The 20,456-nt window shown below is 34.2% G+C and overlaps 1 protein-coding gene across 3 annotated transcripts in view; it reads left to right on the forward strand.

Moving 5' to 3' along the window:
• Positions 1 to 4,475: 4,475 nt before the first annotated feature.
• LOC134230662 (zinc transporter ZIP6-like) overlaps positions 4,476 to 20,456 on the forward strand; it is a 30,677-nt gene continuing 14,696 nt past the window's right edge. Inside the window, exons 1-3 of one of the 3 annotated variants that reach the window (XM_062712494.1) lie at positions 4,476 to 4,658; positions 18,461 to 19,084; positions 19,202 to 19,439. In XM_062712494.1, coding sequence (XP_062568478.1) covers positions 4,611 to 4,658; positions 18,461 to 19,084; positions 19,202 to 19,439 — 910 coding nt within the window. In that variant the 5' untranslated portion in view covers positions 4,476 to 4,610. Of the gene's footprint in view, positions 4,659 to 10,234; positions 10,299 to 18,460; positions 19,085 to 19,201; positions 19,440 to 20,456 lie in introns of those variants that run through there. The other 2 variants (XM_062712495.1, XM_062712496.1) reach the window with 2 other exon arrangements.

Genomic DNA, 20,456 nt, shown 5'->3' on the forward strand with positions numbered 1-20,456 from the left:
CAGCACAGTGATTTCACAATACACAGGTATACTCATGTGAATAAAATGATAATTAGGTCATGGGCAAAATGTGTATATTTTTTGCTACGTTCTTACAGGTTCATCAACCTTAATTGGCATTTGGAGATTAAAGATTTCCACATATTAATGAAGCTTAGAGAGATCCGACATATGTTAATCCATCTATTGTGTAGATGAAGGTGATGGAAATTTATCAGGGGAGTTCCTGATTGGCGATTTAAAGGTAGGATACAAATCATGGGACTTCGCCAGAATCTTTTAAAAGCATTTTCTCCATTTTTTTTTCTTCAATTTTTGAGATTTTATAAAATATGTTTGGTTGTAAGCTGTCTTCTTACCAGTTAAAATCACGTGAGCCCTTCTGTTTGAGTTGGTTATACATCATTGATACAACTAACAACAAACACCCCCTAGTCCCTTTTTGATAGTCGGATTTCAGCGATCTGAGATATAAGGGGAGTCGGCACAAGTTGTCTAAACTTAAATCCGCCCATTCTGTTAGATAGCTTAAAATATATATGAGCTAATGTAATTTCCTCCAGATCTTGACAAAATCCGTGTATAAAACATAAAAAAATCATGTACAAGACTGACTCAACTCATAAAGACGATCAATTGTGCCACTCACAAAGCAAAATAGAACAATTCGCAGGTAAGCTTGAACTTTCAGTAAGGCCTGGCATTCTCGGTGCTACGTAATTAGCGTCTGTCAAATGGCGAATAGATTCTCATTGGTTAAGAAATTAATAAAAATCAGGAACTTTAATTGTTGTTGACAACGATGAGACGACTTAAGCCCCACCTCTTTGCCGGTGTAACGTTGATATTTACCCGGATTGAAAATTGACACCGGGGGTCATATTTCAACGTTGAATACTGAGACCAAAGGTGTTGAATTTAGACCCTAGTCCGTTGAAAACTGAGCCGGGTCGTGGAATTGATTTTTATCATGAAACCGGTTCTAAATTCAACAGCATAAAACATATATTTATGGCTTGGTTTTCACAACTATAATTTAATCTATAAGCGTCAGGGACGGGGGTGGGTGGGTTAGGGATGCTTAGCCCCCCCCCCCCCAAACACTTTAGAAAATTTTAAATCACCATTTTTTTTTTCGAAAGTCAATAAGAAAAACTAGAGGTACTGTGAGCGATGAGCTCACTAAATGATACCCCCCGCCCCCCATATGGTTATAACTGGTGAAAAGGTCCGGAAATGTTCTCTTGTGGCCGGGAAACCCAAAATATGTGTCGGATCAAAAAGTAAAATAGAAGGTGCACAATGGCAATATGTAATAAAGATTCTGTGAAAGTTGCATCAAATTTCATTCAGTGGTATGAGAGGAGTTGCGGATAAGAGATGGGTACCCCAAAGCGTAACAGACGGACGGACGGACAGTTTGTTCAAATGAAGGGCCACGCCCTCATTCAAGGGGAGAACGGAAGGACGGACGGACGGACGGACGGACAGACGTACAGTCTCTCGGAATTAACGATTACTATATACCCTCCCGCTTTTCAAGCGGGGGGTATAAAAACTTACAACTTTTGTACACTCTAAACAAGCATTCCTCACGAAAAAATCAAAACTATAGATTTTTTACATCATAGGCAACTGCTTTCTCAATAAAAATGGAACTCGGAAATTTTCGTATCTTATGATAGGTCATCAACGAAAATTACTTTGTTAAAAATCACCCTGATTCTACCTAAAAGTATCCTGAAGTTGATATTAAAAGAAAGCTGGAGTTCCTTATCGACACCGTTTTTTTCGCAGTCTTTGGAGACCAATTCCTCCCTCAAACCTTGGAATTTCGATGGGCTCTAACTGTGCTCCTTTATTGGCCGACCTGTTTTAATATTTCTATGAAGCAGAAACATATTTTTTTTTAGAAAACTTTTAAAATTACATGACAAGAATAAAAACACTTGCTTTGGGGTTCAACTCAACATTTAGATACACCAATGGCGTAAGATCAAGTAACAATAGTTACTTTAGTTCATATATCAACTCGATATATCCCAGTAAACTTTAAATTAAAGTCACCACTGAATGTGCCACAACTGTTTCATGTTTGGAAGTTTTACAAAAAAAATATTTCTTCTTCCTCTTTTACAAAGTGAACTTTCCGTATTTGTAAAGTAATATTCCGCTATCACCTGTTTATGGTATGGCGGGTAAAACGTTGCATTATTATACTTTTTATACCCCCCGTTTGAAAAGTGGGAGGATATATAGTAATCGGTATTTCTTTAAAAATCATCCGTCTGTCTGTTACGCTTTAAAAATCCGCAACTCCTCTTATACTACTGAGTGAAATTTAATGAAACTTTCACAGAATCTTTATTACATATTGCCATTGTGCACCTCCTATTTTACTTTTTTATTCGACACGTATTTTAGGTTTCCCATAGCAAAACATGGACATTGCCATTATATTCTATATTTATACCCCCCGCTTGAAAAGCGGGAGGGTATATAGTAATCGTTAATTCCGTCCGTCCGTCCTTCCGTCCGTCCGTCTGTTATATTTTTGGGGTAAACATATTTTTATCCGCAACTCCTCTCATACCATTGAATGAAATTTGATGAAACTTTCACAGAATCTTGATCACATACTGCCATTGTGCACCTCCTATTTTACTTTTTGATCCGACACATATTTTGGGTTTTCCGGCCACAGCAAAACATGGACTTTGCCATTATAACTATATGGAGGCGGGGGTATCATTTAGTGAGCTCATCGCTCACAGTACCTCTAGTTATATCCTATGACGTCAAATATAGAAGCTTCTGGATAACATTTGATAAGACGAGTTATTCCTCTTTACACATTACCGTTAAACAATAGCAAAACATGGACATTATGGGAGGCGGGGGGTATCATTTAGTGAGCTCATTGCTCACAGTACCTCTAGTTTGTTATTTGTATTCAAAAATTTAGTTTTTCTTTTTCTAAATCATGTCATTCCTGTTCGATAAAATATGATTCCTATTCGATCAGTTGTTATTCTTGTGCACCAGAATTCATCACCTTTAAGTTGTTATTAAATTCGAAAACATGTGATTCCTATTCGATAATTTTGTCATTTCTATTCGATAATTAATTGATTTATATTTTACAATCGTGTTAAACATGTCATTCCTATGTAATTGAGTCTACAACCAGTTCTAGTTTTGTCATATTTCCCAGAATGCAGTTATAGAAAAAGAATAAGATAAACATCGATTGCATAGGAGAGATATTAAAATTATGCAATAAGATAAGAAGTTTATCGAATAGGAATCGTATGTTTTCGAACAACAACTTTATTGCATATAAACCAAATAATTATCGAATAAGAAAGATAAAATTATCGAATAGGAATGACAAAATTAAATATGAATGACATCGAATAGGAAACGCGTGTTTTCGAAAAGAATGATATTTGTGATTAAGAAATAAAGTCCGCGTTATCCTGAATGTTGCAGAATAACCCCCGAGGTCGAGAAATGTTGCTATTCCCAATGGAGGAAATGTAACAATATTTTCACATTTCCTCCGATGGAATAGCAATTTATCGAATACAAATTACAAATTAGGAATCACATTGTATCGATTAAGAATGATATGTTTTAGAATAAGAATAATCTCATTCTCAAGGTTATGCTATGAAAAAGATCAGTTTTTAAGCCGAGGCAAGCTCCTGACAGATAAGCATGTTACAGGAATTTCACCAACCTTGTTCAAAGTCAGCATTACTTATATGCTATGGTTGCTATATTGATCTTTTTTCACAAATATAATCTATCACTGGATTCATTTTGGCCGATGTGTTTCATTCTAATTTTTAGGCTGTTAACTTTGTTAATTTTTATGCTGAATTTGACGAGATGGGATGTGCTGCCCGCGTGATCAATATACTAGTATATAGAGCTCACTTTCTAGACATCAGATTTTCGGGATTTTTGTTTTGTGCCCTATTCATAGTTTTGCAGTTATTTATGGATGCTATGGATTTTAGAAAGTATTGTCAAAAAATAAAGTTGTCATGCTTGAAGATAACTGAAATCGTGTATATACACGGGATGAAAAGGGGGAAAATTGAAGCCGAAATATAGATATAGAGCTACTGATAAATCCCGAAAAACAACTTCCCAGTTAAAAAAATGTTCAAACTCTGAGATTTGGTCAATATTCAACAGGGTCAATTTTCAACTTGTTGAGGTCATCAGGGATAAGAAAAAAAATTATCAAGCTGTTGAAAAATGACCCCGGGTATAAGTTCAACAACTTCTGGTCTCAATTTTCAACGGAGAAAAAACACCCCTTTCAACTTGGGTCAATATTCAACGTTACACCGGAAAGGGGGCTAAGTCGGGGGAAAATGAATTACCTGGAAAAAATTTGACGAGAGAAAAAAGAATTCTTCCAAGTCGAAAACCCTATTTGAGTATTTTAGGGTAATGGGAGCAGCGAGTGTTCGAAGTGAATGGACAGGTTTTTCACAGTTCGTCACGGTCACTGAATTCAGTGTGTACCGTGGCGTTCACTTCTCAGGAAATTGTGTTCACGTAAATAGGATAGTGTATTTACCTTCTGCATCTACATGGGGAAGTCCAGAAACAAAATGCGGAGAGCAAATACAAGCCCTGAGGTGAGTGGGTTTAGTAACAATAATGTAAGTGATGAGAGTAATGTTAGTGTAAACAACGCTTCTGATGGGCAAAACAATCATATAATATCAGCGGCCAACAATGCCCAGCTGTACGGGTCCCAAAATTATGATATGAGAGAGGTGGAAAACAGCAGGAGGATCTGCCACTGTTGACGTCAACACCAAAATGGTGGCCTACCGCCTCGGACACGAGCTTTGAAAAAACCATTCATTGGGCACTGTACTGGAGACAAATCAAAAATAAGTTTGTGTGCTAAACAAACTAGACGAGTTAAGTAATATCAAAAGCGTCATTGAAAAATTGGCTGTTCAGGTTTCTAAATTAGAAAAAGAGACGTAGCATCGATTTTGAAAGGGGGCAGCCAGAGAAGAAAAATAACCTAAATGAAAAGCTTGTATTCATTTTCTACATGATAATACTTCATTACCCTTATTTGACTTTACTGTAACTATAAGTGTGTAAGGGGAGGGGCGAACCAGCCTTCAATGAACATTTTAAAAAGTAAAAAGATATGTCTGAAAAAAGTGGGGGCAGCCCCCTTGCCCCCCTTCCTTGTTGCAACGTGCCTGAGGTACTTGAATCGACTTCGAACGATCATACGGAATCTTTAGACTTTTTGTCACATAAAGTAGACGATTTTGAGCACAGGCACCTGACAAGTGGATGGTGTGACCCCCTCTCTCCAGCTTCTGTGAATTTTTATTAGGCACAAAACTTATATAAAAAAATGCATGATTTCTTAGTCTATCATTCTTATATTTCGATACCTGATATCATTTTCCGATTTTGTTACGATTTAGAGATTTGCCCTATACGGTATATAAAAATACATGTACTAAAGGTAGGAAACAAATTTTCATAAACACATAGGTACCCCACTTCGAGCGAGATTTTCTATGTTACTACAACATAATCAATGAAATTTATGTGATGTCGTTCACGGAGATGTTGTTTTACAAGACCCCTAGAGTCACACCCGGTCAAAATGAATTACCGGTATTTGTCCTAAATTCAAGTTTATATTTTATGTTTTCCCCAACTTTATAAATGATATCCGATAATTAACCATACATTTAACTTCTATTCCTAAATGTTTATTTACCTTTTAACAGTTCAAGAAAGGCCATTTGTGGAAGTGGACGTCAAAATGGGAATATATTAATCTTTTAAACAGAAATTCCAAATCCAGAGAGGGCTGTTTCGGACCGCATTGAAAGGTAAATAAAGTATCAATAATTTGAGTAAAATATACGATTAATTATCCGATTCCATTCTAAGAGCGTAAAAAAGCATAAACTACAGGAAATAATACCTAAGGTGAGCGAAAAAAATTGGCGGCATAAATCGAAGGTTTTTACAAAGCATGAATCTGTAGCTTTCTGCTTTATCTCAAGCAGAGAGCTACAGTTCTGCAGCTATAACAATATATGAAAACGACTTTAGCATTTGATGAAAGGAAGTTGCCTTTAGCTAATGCTTGGCTAGTTTGCTTCATCCCTCTAGGTTAAGGTTGTAGCATAAAATCAAAATATTGTTTGAACTCTTTTCCTGTGAAGTCAGAAATTCGAGTTGCCTGGACTGATATGCTTTAGGTAACTGTGGATGACAGTTGCCTAGGCTGATATTAGATTACCGTGGTAGACTGTTACCTAGGCTGACGTTAGTTTACAGAAAGTAGACGTTTGTCTGGGCTGACGTTAGTTTACAGTGGTAAACAGTTGTCTAGGCTGACGTAAGTTTACAGAAAGTAGTCGGTTGTCTTGGCTGACGTTAATTTACAGTGGTAAACGGTTGTCTGGCTTTAATTTACAGTGGTAGAAGGATGTCTAGGCTGACGTTAATTTACAGTGGTACACGAATGTCTGGGCTGACGTTAGTTTACAGTGGTCGACGGTTGTCTGGCCTGACGTTAGTTTACAGAAAGCAGACGGTTGTCTTGGCTGAAGTTTGTTTGCAGAAAGTAGACGTTTGTCTGGGCTGACGTTAATTAACAGAAAGTAGACGGTTGTCTGGGCTGAAGTTTGTTTACAGAAAGTAGGCGATAATCTGGACTGTCGTTAATTTACAGTGGTTGACGGTTGTCTAGGCTGACGTTAGTTTACAGTGGTAGACGGATGTCTGGGCTGACGTTAGTTTACAGTGGTAGATGGTAATCTGGGATGACGTTTATTTACAGTGGTAGACGGTTGTCTGTGCTGACGTTAGTTTACAGTGGTAGACGGTAATCTGGGCTGTAGTTAATTTACAGTGGTAGACTGTTTTCTGGGCTGACATTAGTTTACTGTGGTAAACAGTTGTCTAGGCTGACGTAAGGTTACAGCAAGTAAACGGTTGTCTGGGCTGAAGTTTGTTTACAGAAAGTAGACGCTTGTCTGGGCTGACGGTTGTTTACAGTGGTAAACAGGTGTCTAGGTAACTTAGGCTAGGTGACGTAAGTTTACAGAAAGTAGATGGTTGTCTGAGCTGACGTTTGTTTACAGTGGTAGACGGTTGTCTGGGATGACGTTTGTTTACAGAAAGTAGACGGTAATCTGGGCTGACGCTAGTTTACTGTGGTAAACAGTTGTCTAGGATGACGTAATTTTACAGAAATTAGACGGTTGTCTGGGCTGATGTCTGCTTACAGAAAGTAGACAGTTGTATGGGCTTACGTTAATTTACTGTGGTAGACAGTTGTCTAAGCTCACGTTAGTTTACAATGGTACTCGGTTGTCGTTAGTTTACTGTGATAGACGGTTGTCTAGGGTGACGTTAGTTTACTGTGGTTGACGATTATCTGGGCTGACATCAGTTTATCACAGTAGTTGCTTGTCTTGGCTGACGTTAATTTACAGTGGTAGACGTTTGTCTGGACTGACGTTAATTTACAGTGGAAGACGGTTGTCTGGGCTGACGTTAGTTTACAGAAATTAGGCTGTTGTCTGGCCAAACGTAGTTTCTGTAATCTGGACTGTAGTTAATTTACAGTGGTAGACGGTTGTCTGGGCTGACGTTAGTTTACAGTGGTAAACAGTAATCTGGGCTGACGTTAATTTACAATGGTAGACGGTTGTCTGGGCTGACATTTGTTTACAGAAAGTAGACGGTAATCTGGGCTGACATTAGTTTACTTTGTTTAACAGTTGTCTAGGCTGACGTAAGTTTACAGAAAGTAGACGGTTGTCTGGGTTGAAGTTTTTATTCACAGAAAGTAGACGGTTGTCTGGGTTGAAGTTTTTATTCACAGAAAGTAGACGGTTGTCTGGGCTGACGTTTGTTGACAGTGGTAGACGGTTGTCTGGGCTGACATTTGTTTACAGAAAGTAGATGGTAATCTGGGCTGACGTTAGTTAACTGTGGTAAACAGTTGTCTAGGCTGACGTAAGTTTACAGAAAGTAAACAGTTGTCTAGGCTGACGTAAGTTTACAGAAAGTAAACGGTTGTCTGGGCTGAAGTTTGTGTACAGAAAGTAAACGGTTGTCTGGGCTGAAGTTTGTTTACAGTGGCAGACGGTTGTCTGGGCTGACATTTGTTTACAGAAAGTTGACAGTTGTCTGGGCTGACGTCAGTTTACAGTGGTAGACGTTTGTCTCGGCTGACGTTAGTTCATTGTGGGGGACGGTTACCTAGCTGGGCTGGGATTAGTTTACCTGACATTAGATAATACTGTACTGTCAGAGCTAAGTTAGTTGACCGTGGTAGACAGTACTCTAACTTTTTTGTTACACAGATAAGTTTTGGAGCCGACTAAGGTGTGATAGGTACCTCTTTTGTTTGTAAACTAATCAAAGCCGTCTACTGCAAGAAAATTTTATTTCATCTTAGACAGTTGTCTTCTGCAGTAAAATTATACTTAGCTTAGATAGATGTCTATTATTTGCTTAAACTTGCTATTAAAACAAGCGTATACCACAGTAGACTGACCACTTCAGAATGAACATCTGTCTACCACAGTTAATTAACCTCAACCAAGACAGCTGTCTATTTCTGTCAACTAAAAATCTGTTTTTAAAACCAGCTGTCGATAGAAGTAAACTAGAGGTATTGTGAGGACTGAGCTCGCTTAATATACCACCACCACCCCAACTCCCTTGGATTATAAAGGCAAAATATATATTATGTAAAACAAGAGGTTACCGTGGCATTATGTAATAAAGAATCCGTGAAAGCAATTTATTAAATTTTATTCATGGTTTAGGTGGAGTTGCGGATAAGAGATGGGTACCCTTCAATATTCCAAGTGTCCGGCATGTTTTTCTAATTGGGAAATCCAAAATATCTGAAGGATCAAATAATACAATAGGATGTGCACAATGGCATTATGTTACAAAGATTTTGTGAAAGTCTCATAAAATTTCTTTTATTGGTATAAAAGGAGTTGCGGATAAAAGATGGGTACCCCAATTAAGCGTAACAGACGGACGGGTGTACGGCCAGACGGACATCCCGATCACTATATACCATCCCACTTTTCAAGCGGGGTGGGTGGGTGGGTTATAATTAATGTCAAGTAACCAAGCTGTGTACCACTGTGAACACGATCACTTTCCGTTGCAAAGAACTTAAATTAAAATAAAAAAGTACATGTTCTTGTTTGTAATAATTTATTAAACTAGCTTGAATTTTAATGGTTTACGGCACATGTATAAGTATTACACATCGATTTCTTAAATCAAACACTAAAAACAACGAATGACTTCTTTGTATTGGTTCATTAATCTGTAATGAATTCCATTGTTTAGGGCACATTAGTATTAAACATCAGTTACAAACAAAGAAGGATTTTTAAAAACAGGACTTGTGTTTGTATTTAATCATAATTTATTCAATCAACTACTGGATTCGTTAATTCCTCTTTTCTTTTTCTTTCTTTCTTCCTATCTTTAATGTATTTAACTACACGCACCAAGTTGATGAAACTGATACTTTATTTCTGTACCTTATATAAAGCTAAATACTTTGTAGCATTTTTAGAAAATTAAATTATCCTTTTAATCGGAAATAGTTGCAAATATTAATTTATTTTTCTCAAATTCTTATCAGAATTCCTAACACTAAAGTTATTTTTCGAAAGATTTTTTTAAAAATGATTACATGTATGAACAAGAAGAGGAAATTAATATGTACATCATCTAAGGCCAGAGCGATATATGTACATGTAATTAAGATATTCCGTCTGCCCTGAAGTTGAACTGACTACTTTAAGTTGTGGTTATTAAAAAGACCAGGTCCAAGCACATCTAAAAAGGTGATGCAATCCCATATTCTTCACACTTTCTACCAAAAATTTAAAACTTCAACAAAATGATTCTTGTTAGTGGGTGAACGTTAGTCCAGTTCTCGTTGATTATAATATATATGATGAAAATGTTACTTTGCAAGTAAACCTTTTTTTTTCTCTCGAGTATCCAAACTTTAATGACAAGGCTGATGCAATCAAAGCACATGTGTGCAATGCGTGCTATTTCTATTAATGCACCTACTGAACTCTTAGTGCGTTTTCACATAACGAGCTGTCGACCAATCGAAAAGCACCTGATTGTGACGTATAAAACGTGAAGCACATTCCTCGTCGCCATTTTGATTCACGTGGAAAGAAGGTTGTGCACACGGCCCCACAATCTACGGGAAACTTGAGGTAAATATGGGGTCATTCACGCATTTAAATTTACTTATCTGTTTGTCAATTATGATATTTAATTCGTTTCGAAAAGAGGACCATGAAGTTTCGAAATAGCGATGAGAGCAACATGTAACAAAGGCAAAAAATAAAGAGAGCACGCGGATGTAACAAAAAGACATGATAAAAATCTGCCCTTTCCAAACTAGCTAAATAGTTAGTGATGTTTGTTAAAATATTTTGTGTATTGAGTAAACTGGATTTAAGAATGTGACAATTTTGAAATGTACAGAATTACAGGTGTTCTAGTCGGTAAAGCTACACGGATCATTATGAGCAATGAGAATATTCGACTAATCTATAAATGTTCACCTGTCCACATGCTCATCAACGAAAATTATTTGCTTGAATCGCCATAATTAACACATTTTTTTGTTAAAAGAAAAAAAATCGATGAAGTACATAGATATGGGGAATTTTGGATTGCATCAGCTTTCTAAGTCCATGTGCATGGAGCCTTTGTTTGCCTTCATTAACATGATGAATCCGAAAATAATAAGGTGTTCAACTTTAATACACATGTATTTTGAAAATGTTAATTTGAACAGGTTGGGACCAATCACCCAAATGGGATATAATAGTCCGTTTGGGATATAATATCCCAAATGGGCTATAAATTTACAGTGCAAAAATTGAAAATTTTTATTTTGGCTATAAATATCATAAATCCGCATCAGGACACTTAAAAAGGAATAACACTTAACAAAGGACAAACACTTAGAAAAGATTCTAAAAAAACACCTAATCTCCCAATTTTTAAAAAAAACACAATTCTCGTCATTTTTTAGTCTTTAATTGAAAATTAAATGACGGCATTGGTATTTGTGATATCATAAACATTGCTGTTTTACTCGGGTGAATTTAACGAAGGATTGTTGAAATGGGAAAAAACAGCTCGACGAGTTACAATGCATTTTTGCTTCAAAATATGGGAATCATCACAAGCGACAGTTACGTTAATTAATCAGACTTACAGAATGAAGAATGTAAATAAAAGACATTGTAATAGATGGTTTCAGCAATTTTGGGTGGGTGATTGCTCACTTAATGATCAGCAGAGGACAAGAAGTCCAAAAGATAAGAGATCGAATGGAAACGTTCAATGGTGTCTGACGTTGTCAAAAAAAAAAATAATAAAAACAGCCGTGTAGAGTGACGTGAATTTTAAAGTTTGTCTTTAAATGCTACTGTTCAAATAATTTTGACAGAGGGCTTAATTATGAAAAGAGTGAGTGTATAATGGTACCAAGAATTTTTAAAGAAAGTGGAATTGGTGAAAGTGTTTGCAAATCACAAATATCTTTTAATGAAACGAAGGGGAAACGCTTAAAAGTATGACGGTGCGTATCCGTCAAATGAAATTATATTTAGGTGCAGCGACTACCATAAATGCACACTGTTTAAAATCCGATATTTTGGAAAGTATACATCATATTCCTTTGAATTTTTCAGGTCTGATTTGAAATAAATAAAGCCTCCATCATGTGTAATTTTGTTGCTTTACGTTGACTTATAGCAATTTTATCAAAGTTTTGGATCAACCCTCGTATATCCAAAACGGACTATTATATCCCATTTTGGGGAGTGGTCCCAACCTATTTATATCCATTTTTTTCCCAGTTGCAATAAAGCATATGAGTTTTAAATAATGAGGTTTGGCTATAATTTACTTGATTGTCTCTATGATTAATGCTAAATTGTGGTGACTTTATGCTAGGCAGCATTTATGTCATTCAGCTCTTAATATCAATGTAAAATTTGTAAAATAGATTAGTGAACATATAGAGACTGACACTATTTGAAATGGATAACATGTGAAAAAAATTAAACTTTTATATATTAAATTAGACCATTTAAGCTATAGTTATTGTAAACAGTATGTGCATGAAATTTTGCAAGTAAAAACAATGTACTAGTGGTTGATTGGTTGATTACTTTTCAAGGCCAGACTATGTTTTTCTTGGAGAAATGCGACAAATATTCTCTTATGAAAATATGTACTTTATAGACTCAGTATGAACACTGTAATGAAATGTATTTTCTCAAAGTCTAGACAAAGTAACTTTTTTTATAAGGATTTATTAAAAGTCTTATTGATAATGCCAGTGGGATTGCATCATCTTTCCATGTATCGTGTCTATACATGATAAAATTCACATGTTAACTGAAAAAAAATATTTTGCTTGAATCTATTCTGTTAAATCAAACCATATTTATACATTAATAAAATATGACGAAGTTTTGAAGGTTAATTATTTTACTAGGAGGCTTTGAAAATGATAGATTATTGTGAATCACATCCGGGTTTCTAGGTGGATACATTAAAATTGTTGCATCATCATTTTTCACATAACTTAATTTCCCCTTTCTTCTTTAAATTAATTTAATGTAAAATTTAAAAAAAGACCAGAGTAATTTTTGAAATATATTTATAAATAAAATATAAACTTGTTTAATCTTGATCCTATCATGCCAAGTGAATAATTAAAATGAATCCAAAATTTGTTTGAAAAAAAAATACTTCAATGGGAGTTTAACCCTTGATTTGAAGTATTTGTATTTTATTAATCATAATCAATAATAATAAAAATGCACTGTTATTTGTGATCGCTTATTTAGAGGGGGAGTGTAGAGCAGCTGTCACAGATTAGTACACACACATCCTCCTCTGTAATCTATATCTGTAGCAGGTGATATTCATTTAGCCGTAATGGAAAGTTGTATCTCTGTCAAGAATTTATAGGGCTCTGTCTAAAACATAGTTACTGAATTTTAATGGTGAAAGCAGAGTGGACTTGAGAGATTTCCTCCTCCTTTGTCCTGTCTGTCTGTCTGTCCTAATTAGTTTAACACACAGTGGTTTCTTTTTCCTAAACACTTGTAGCTTTAAATTCAAGTATGCCTTGTACCTTGGCAAGTTACAGACCATTAAGAAGTTCCTGCCCTTTGATGATTTCTGATGGAGTTACAGTTTTCTTTTTTAGAGAAACCAGATTTCCCACTGTCATGGTTTCCTGCACCTTTTTCCTACATGCTTGCTCTATATTGAGCTGAATTTTTGTATCTGACCGTGATGACTCTACCATAAAAAAAGATAAACTTCACATTTTGTTCCAAATCAATGGGATTTTGACCTTTAAATTTATTTACTGGAAACCAGAAAGATTAGTACACTAATGCAATATTCTCGGAATTCTTGTCCCTGTAAACCAAAAATGTGTATAAATATTCCTTTTTCCCTCTTACAATAGTTCAGTGGAACAGACTGCTGGGCAGTGTTGTCTCACTTCCAGATGTTGAACATTTCAAACTGGAAGTGAGCAAACTGAATCACCCCAGACCTTAATCATATTATAGTGTTTTTATATCTTTGAACTGTGAATACTGTTCTTCTGAACATTTTTATCTTCACTAATAACTTAATACTGTTCCCTTTTCACCACTTTGAAATTTACTTTTCTCTACATCTTTTTACATCTTTTAATTAGCTGCGCACCCTACTCAGAGTACTCAAAATTTGAGGGCGAGTAGTATCGAGAGATAGATAGTAAATTTTACAGAGTACTGAAAAAATTTGATACATGTACAATGTACATATTTTATTAATAAGATGTTGCAATCAAAAAATACTCTCTATAAAAATTTGACTAATGCAATCTAAGTATTAGTCTATGATTTTGGATTATTGCTTGGCTGTGTATCTTTAAGGCACAGCCATTCTGTGTGGTTTCTGAAGGATTGATCTGTGATTCATGAGTTGAATGTCACTTGATGCCTCGCTATCCACCTAGAGATTAATCTTTAGAATCTCGATGTCAGAGTGTGGTATCCCAAAGTACTAACTTGATTACCCTTTATACTTACTGACCTCTATACAATAAGACAACTAATCCCCTTACTAAGAAACCTCATACTTTGTACATGTCGGGGACAAAAGAAGTGAGCATTAAACGCGGAATAACTTGTCACACTGGTAATTTAATACTTTGTCGTAGGACATAAATCAAGTCAAAGCTGATTCCTTCTTAAAAACACCCTAGGGTTCTAATAGGGTACATGCTGTCTCTTTCTTTCAAATGTAATTTAACATTTAAAAAACTGTTTCAATATCATTATAGATTTGACATTCTTTAAGCTTTCTGTAAAAGCTAGATATTAGAGGTTTTGCAAATCAATGTGTACGTGCACGTGCATGTAGCAGGGAATTTTCACTGGAAATCTGTGCATTACATCATTAGTTTTACTAATGACAAATTTCTACACGTATCTACTTATGTGTAGATTGCCAAGTGCACACAAGTCCAAAATTATGGCTTACAAGAAAAATCTTAATATTTAATGCAAATACTGATAAAAAGAACTGAATGTCACTTAGTAAAACATAAAAATTTATGGGGAGTTAAATTAAGTCACATCCAGATTTTCGAAACAATTTCTTTGACTGATTAACACTTTATTTATAAGCTTTTTTTCAATCTTCTTCTCATAAGTTCATGTGTATATTTATTATGTGATACGCATATCAAAATTAGTGTTTTTTCAGATGATTTTTAAATGTAAACCATTTTAGAATTAAAACACAAGTACAGTTTATACTTTGCTATAAAACAAGAAAAATAATGTTACGTATACGTGTAATTCTAACATGTACACGTACAAGTGACCTGGCTAAACTTCTCTAATAATACATGTAAAACTACCTAAATTAGTCTTTGTTTTATTATCCTTGTGCATTGCTATTATGAATCTAAGAGAATTTTATTTGTACTTTTTTTCTGGACTCTGTGTACTACATAAAAATTTAATCAGATCTGAAGGGCAGTATCCCTGAAAAAAAAAAGTCAATTGTGAACACCAGCATGTCCCATTTTTACGCCTTTCTTATTCTTCCTTATGTTAATCAATAAGGGAATGTGTATAAGTGTGTTTGATTCTTTGTCATTCCTCAAAGATATAAATATTTGCATTTATTTTAATTCACTGAAATTTATAATCATATTTCTATTATTGAATTTTATTCTCCATGTATTACAAATTTCCAATCTTGAGGTCACCTTGTATGTGCACTGCTGGTGTATAAATGGGATCTAGAGGACCATTGAGGCCCTGAGGGGTAAACTTCTTTACAGTCCACTGATTTTATATTTCTCCAAGGTTCTTTGTGTATCAAAAACTGATTTTATCACTTGAATTTTCTTTTGTCTCATAAAGTACAAATGAATAATGAATATTTATGTTGTGTTTAAGATACACAACTTTTTACATTTTATATTACCTTTCTACTTCAAAAGAACAAAGATACATAACAATACATTGATCTGTACAAGATGACCTGGATCTTATTTCGGTGTTTATTATGTTAGAAAGTTTTAAAGACTTTTTTTTCTTAATTACGTACATGTACACTGGTATAGTGTATAAACTCTACATACTTGTAATTATTTTGATTATAATTCATTAATTTGGTATGATTGTCATATGTTTATTGAATATTTCTATGAGCTTACTGAAGTTTTAGAGCTTATCAACAATTTTTTGCCAAAAAAAGTAAACTGGACCTTGTATTGTTCTTTTAAGATTCATGGTTGGGACTATCAACATGTTTATAGATTAGTTATTTTTCATTATTATAGCTGTCTGATAAGCATTGATCCTGACTGGTAAGACCAATACAAAAACAAGATAATTCATAAGTAACTAGTTTATTATATACAACACAGCAAAAATATCTACACACTACAATTTAAAACATTCAGACTGGAAAACTGGGGACATACAACTGTTCTGCAATTAAAACTAAAATATGAGTTATCCCCCTTAAAAAACAAGTTGAAACATGGGGGATGAGAAAACGAGTACATTTTATAAAAAATATCCCCCTTTAATAGTAACAATTCTCTAGGGGATGAAATACAAAAGAACATTTTCTCAAAGTTATCCCCCTTTGTAAATAATACATACAACCTTAAAAAACTTGGGGGGATGAGATACAAAAATTTTTCAACAATTTGTAACGAATTGTCCAAATACAGATGCAGAGCAGATGTAGCCCCCAAGCAATATGTTAATGCCTTAAATTTCTAGCTCATCTGAGCTGTAATCTTAAATTTATAGCTACCCTGATTAAAAAGACAGGTCTTTCACATCACTTTTACCCAGTGACTGGGACTGAAGCTCTTCAAATGAAGAAGATGTACAACCAGTTTAATAGCTTTTTTTGAAGAAAAAAAAATTTACATTAATAAATTGTAGGAAAGTGATAGATGGGTTTATGTTGTTTGTTATTGCCCACATTTCTGTTTTGCAATATCAAGGAAAATGACTTGTAAGTTTAGCTATTTAGCTATATATTTTCTTTAATTTTTGGAGGGATGGTTTCAAGGAAAATTTGCAGATACTTCAGTTGTGTTAAAAATGAAAAACCTTTTTAGATCACCTGATAGAAAAAGTATTCTGTGTCTGTCTGTCATTTTGTCGTGTGTTGTCTGTAAACTTTTCACATTCTCAATGTTTTCATCAGAACCATTGGACCAATTTCAACTACAGCATTCTTAATGAGGGTAGGGGTACATTTTTTTTATTAAATGAAAATTAAGTAATGTCAGGAAGTACCTTGCCCTCTTTCAAAGGAAGATAATATAAGGATTGATGAGAATTATTGGCATATTTTATATATCTGCTCAAGATCCACTGGGCTAGAAAAGATGAAACTTCAAATGAATTTAAATTGGTGAAAATAAAAAAAAAAAAATTCTGTCCCTTTTATTTATTAATCACTGTAGTTAATGTATTTGAAAGGTTATTAAAAAAAGTACTATTCAAGAATATAATATAAAAAGTACTTTTATAATTATAATGATCGTCTAGACTTGTGAAAAAAAAAAAATTAAAATCAAACAAAAATAACTTAATTATCTGATCAAGATAGTATATCATGTGTATATTGAAACTTCAAATGCATTTACATTGGTGAAAATTAAAAAAAAATCCAGTCCCTTTTTAATTATTAATCACTGTAGTTATAATAATGTACGTATTTGAAAGGTTATTAAAAAAAAAGAGCATTATTCAAGATTTTTTTTCGTATAATACAAAAAAGCACTTTTATAATATTAATGATCATCTAGACTTGTGAATGAAACATAAATTAAAATGAGACAAAAATAACTTCATTATTTAGTGTTTTTTTTTTCAAATGATGCCAGTGTGAGAGAATATAAAATGGAATTAAAAATAAGTTCGGACTGAAGCACTATAATAGTTTATTAATAGTCTGCAGGGTGATAGCCAGGTTAGCGGTGTCAGATTAGAACTTATAATTTATGATTTACTTGTTATAGAAAACTAGACTAGTCTAATCCTAATTTCCTTAATCCTGATCATTCTATTTCTCTTGCTTTTTGGTAAAATTGGGCAAAAAAAAAAGCTTCATGCATCAATCAGATTATTTTATACCCCATGAATCCTTGAAATTGTTGTTTGATACTCAGGTGACTGTTAAGGCCCTTGGACCTCTTGTCTCTTCTTCATACCAAAACTTTATCATACTATTAACAGTCCTAATAAGAATTACCTAAGAAAGCAAGGTTTCATACTTACCAGCTAGATTTTCTTTTTTGTTTTTGAGGCAAAATCTTCATAGAAATGCTGCTCATTTAATACACACACTGATTTTCAATTCAATTTATGCTTCAGAATGAAAGAAGGTGCATGAAGTATTAAAGTCTTTTTATCAATTCATTAATTACATTTTATTCTTTTCAAAATATTCATGTTTTATGTACTTGTTTGTAAAGATGTAATAATATAGACTCATTTCTACAATACAGGCTAGCATTGTAGCTCATGGGCCTCTTATAAAACATCACTGGTATATAAGTTATTTGGAACTTACTTCGCAGTTCACTTAATATTTATGTGCAGATACATGTAATTGTGTAGATGTAGATATTGTGGTGCACATTAACAAGAAAAGAATTGAAATCACAATGGTATTTAAAACAAAATTATCTATGTTTTAAATCAATTCAGGAATGATACCAAGAGGCTCATGAATAATTTAATCGATGCACTTTTTCACACTTACATTTGCTGAAATGAGTTGTATTTTCTCTTTTCAGGCAGCGAAAATGTGTTTGCCAGGTGGCTCTAAACTTTGTATTGTTTGTTTGGTGCTGTACATGTCAACATGGCGCCCAATTATTGGAGGAAATCCATTCCAAGATGATGTAGCGGAAAAAGGAAACCTCATCCCTAAAAATGGAAGTGAAGAATCTTTGTACTCATCTGTTAGAAACGATCATTTAGAAACTCATGCTCATAATGATATGCAAATTCAAACAGATCATTCCAAAATTCATGCCCAGGGACAGTACTTCTATGAAAAACTCATAGAAAAATATGGAGAAAATGGGAGTCTCACACTGGAAGGACTGCAAAAGATTTTTCAGAATATAGGAATAGATACTAGTGAAAGTACAGCTAAAAAAGGTGCTGATGAACATGATGAAAACCATGAACATCATGAGGACCATGAACATCATGACCATGAACATCATGATAATCATGAACACAATGAGGACAATGAACTTCATGATAATCATGATCACGAGAATCATGAGGACCATGAACATGGCAGTGAGGCTCAAAAGGATAGACCAAAACGATCCCTAAAGAAAAAGTTAAAATTGAAACAGAGATTAATACGAAGGAAAAGGTCAAGTAAAACTGTCTCCGATTCAATGGTAAGATTTGATTTTTATTGGAAGTAAACCTTTATTAAATTCAGCTGTCATGTGGGGATTTTAAGTTTTATTCCTGATGATATCTTCTAACTTTATCTGCTTTTTTTTAAATTTCAGTGCATAAAAAATCCAGAGCATCTGATACAGTTATATTCCAATAACAAATCTCTAGTGTTGTCCAGACCAGATTTGTCTGACGTTTGTGCAGGGATTCTTGTCATGTTGGACAAATCTTCATGTTGGAATGATTCATCATTACCCAAGACAGAAGCCTGTGATAACCATGATGATCATGATCATGCAGAACCTCATGTAGTGGAGGCTAGCTACACGTTGGAAAACATTCCTGCTACAGGTAAGGACATCAGAATTCAGATACAATGTCTGAATGTTCTATCAAAAACAGATTCTAAATAGATATAAACTTGCTTTAGGTCATATCAAATAAAAAAAACTATTAAAAAAGATATGCTTGCAGTATGATTGATGTTGGAGTATATGTACGTACAGTCAAAACTGCCATAGCGACCCACTGTATTAAGCGACTCACCGTCACATGTGACCGTAAAAATTCCCCCCAATGCTTTTCCCTATATATTCTACCTGTATTAAACGACCACCTGTCTAACGCGACACGACCGTGATTTTCCTGACCATTTTTAGTCATTTCAAGCAATTTTACCTGAATTTAGCGACTATATAATTTCCGATTCCTACTTTCGATTTCGGTCGAACAAGCTTCGTTTTGGATCAAAACAACTACAGACATGCTTTTATTTCATTCAATAATTATATAATGTGAGTTTTACGAATAAAACAACATTTATAAATGAATATTTTTACTTACGCTTTGATATTTATTGAATAAACATTAAAATCTAAAAGATAAACATCACGTTTTTCTGTCCAGTGATCGAGCGCCATTTTGAAAAAAAAACGTTCGAGGTCGATCCCGATGTCATTTCATGCTAAAAGGTCCAAATGGATATTCAGCTATAAAACCTGCCTGTTTAACTTTAATTAAGACGTAACTGAATCATAGATGTTTATTTAAGTGCATTGTGACACAAATGGGTATGTAAACACACGCTAGCTAGCACCCACACCATGTGATAATTGAAGTGATTTAAATCACAAACAGGCAATTAGACACGGTAGTTCAGTAATGAACAAAAATTAATAAGGTTAAATAAATATTTCAGTCATAAATGTAATTTAATTTGATACCAAGTGCATAACAAAAATTATGATAAGTTTTTATTCTTAGTTTTATGTAAAACATACAAGGTTATATATTATACATGTAGGCTATCATGTTAAAAAAAAAAACTATTATTAGGGGGGGGTTGCAGTTTTTTTATACTGTATGAAA

The sequence above is a fragment of the Saccostrea cucullata genome, unplaced genomic scaffold (genome assembly GCF_032062105.1).
Source record: "Saccostrea cucullata isolate Sc308-1 unplaced genomic scaffold, CSIRO_AGI_Scuc_v1 ctg144, whole genome shotgun sequence".
Taxonomy (NCBI): Eukaryota; Metazoa; Mollusca; class Bivalvia; order Ostreida; family Ostreidae; genus Saccostrea; species Saccostrea cuccullata.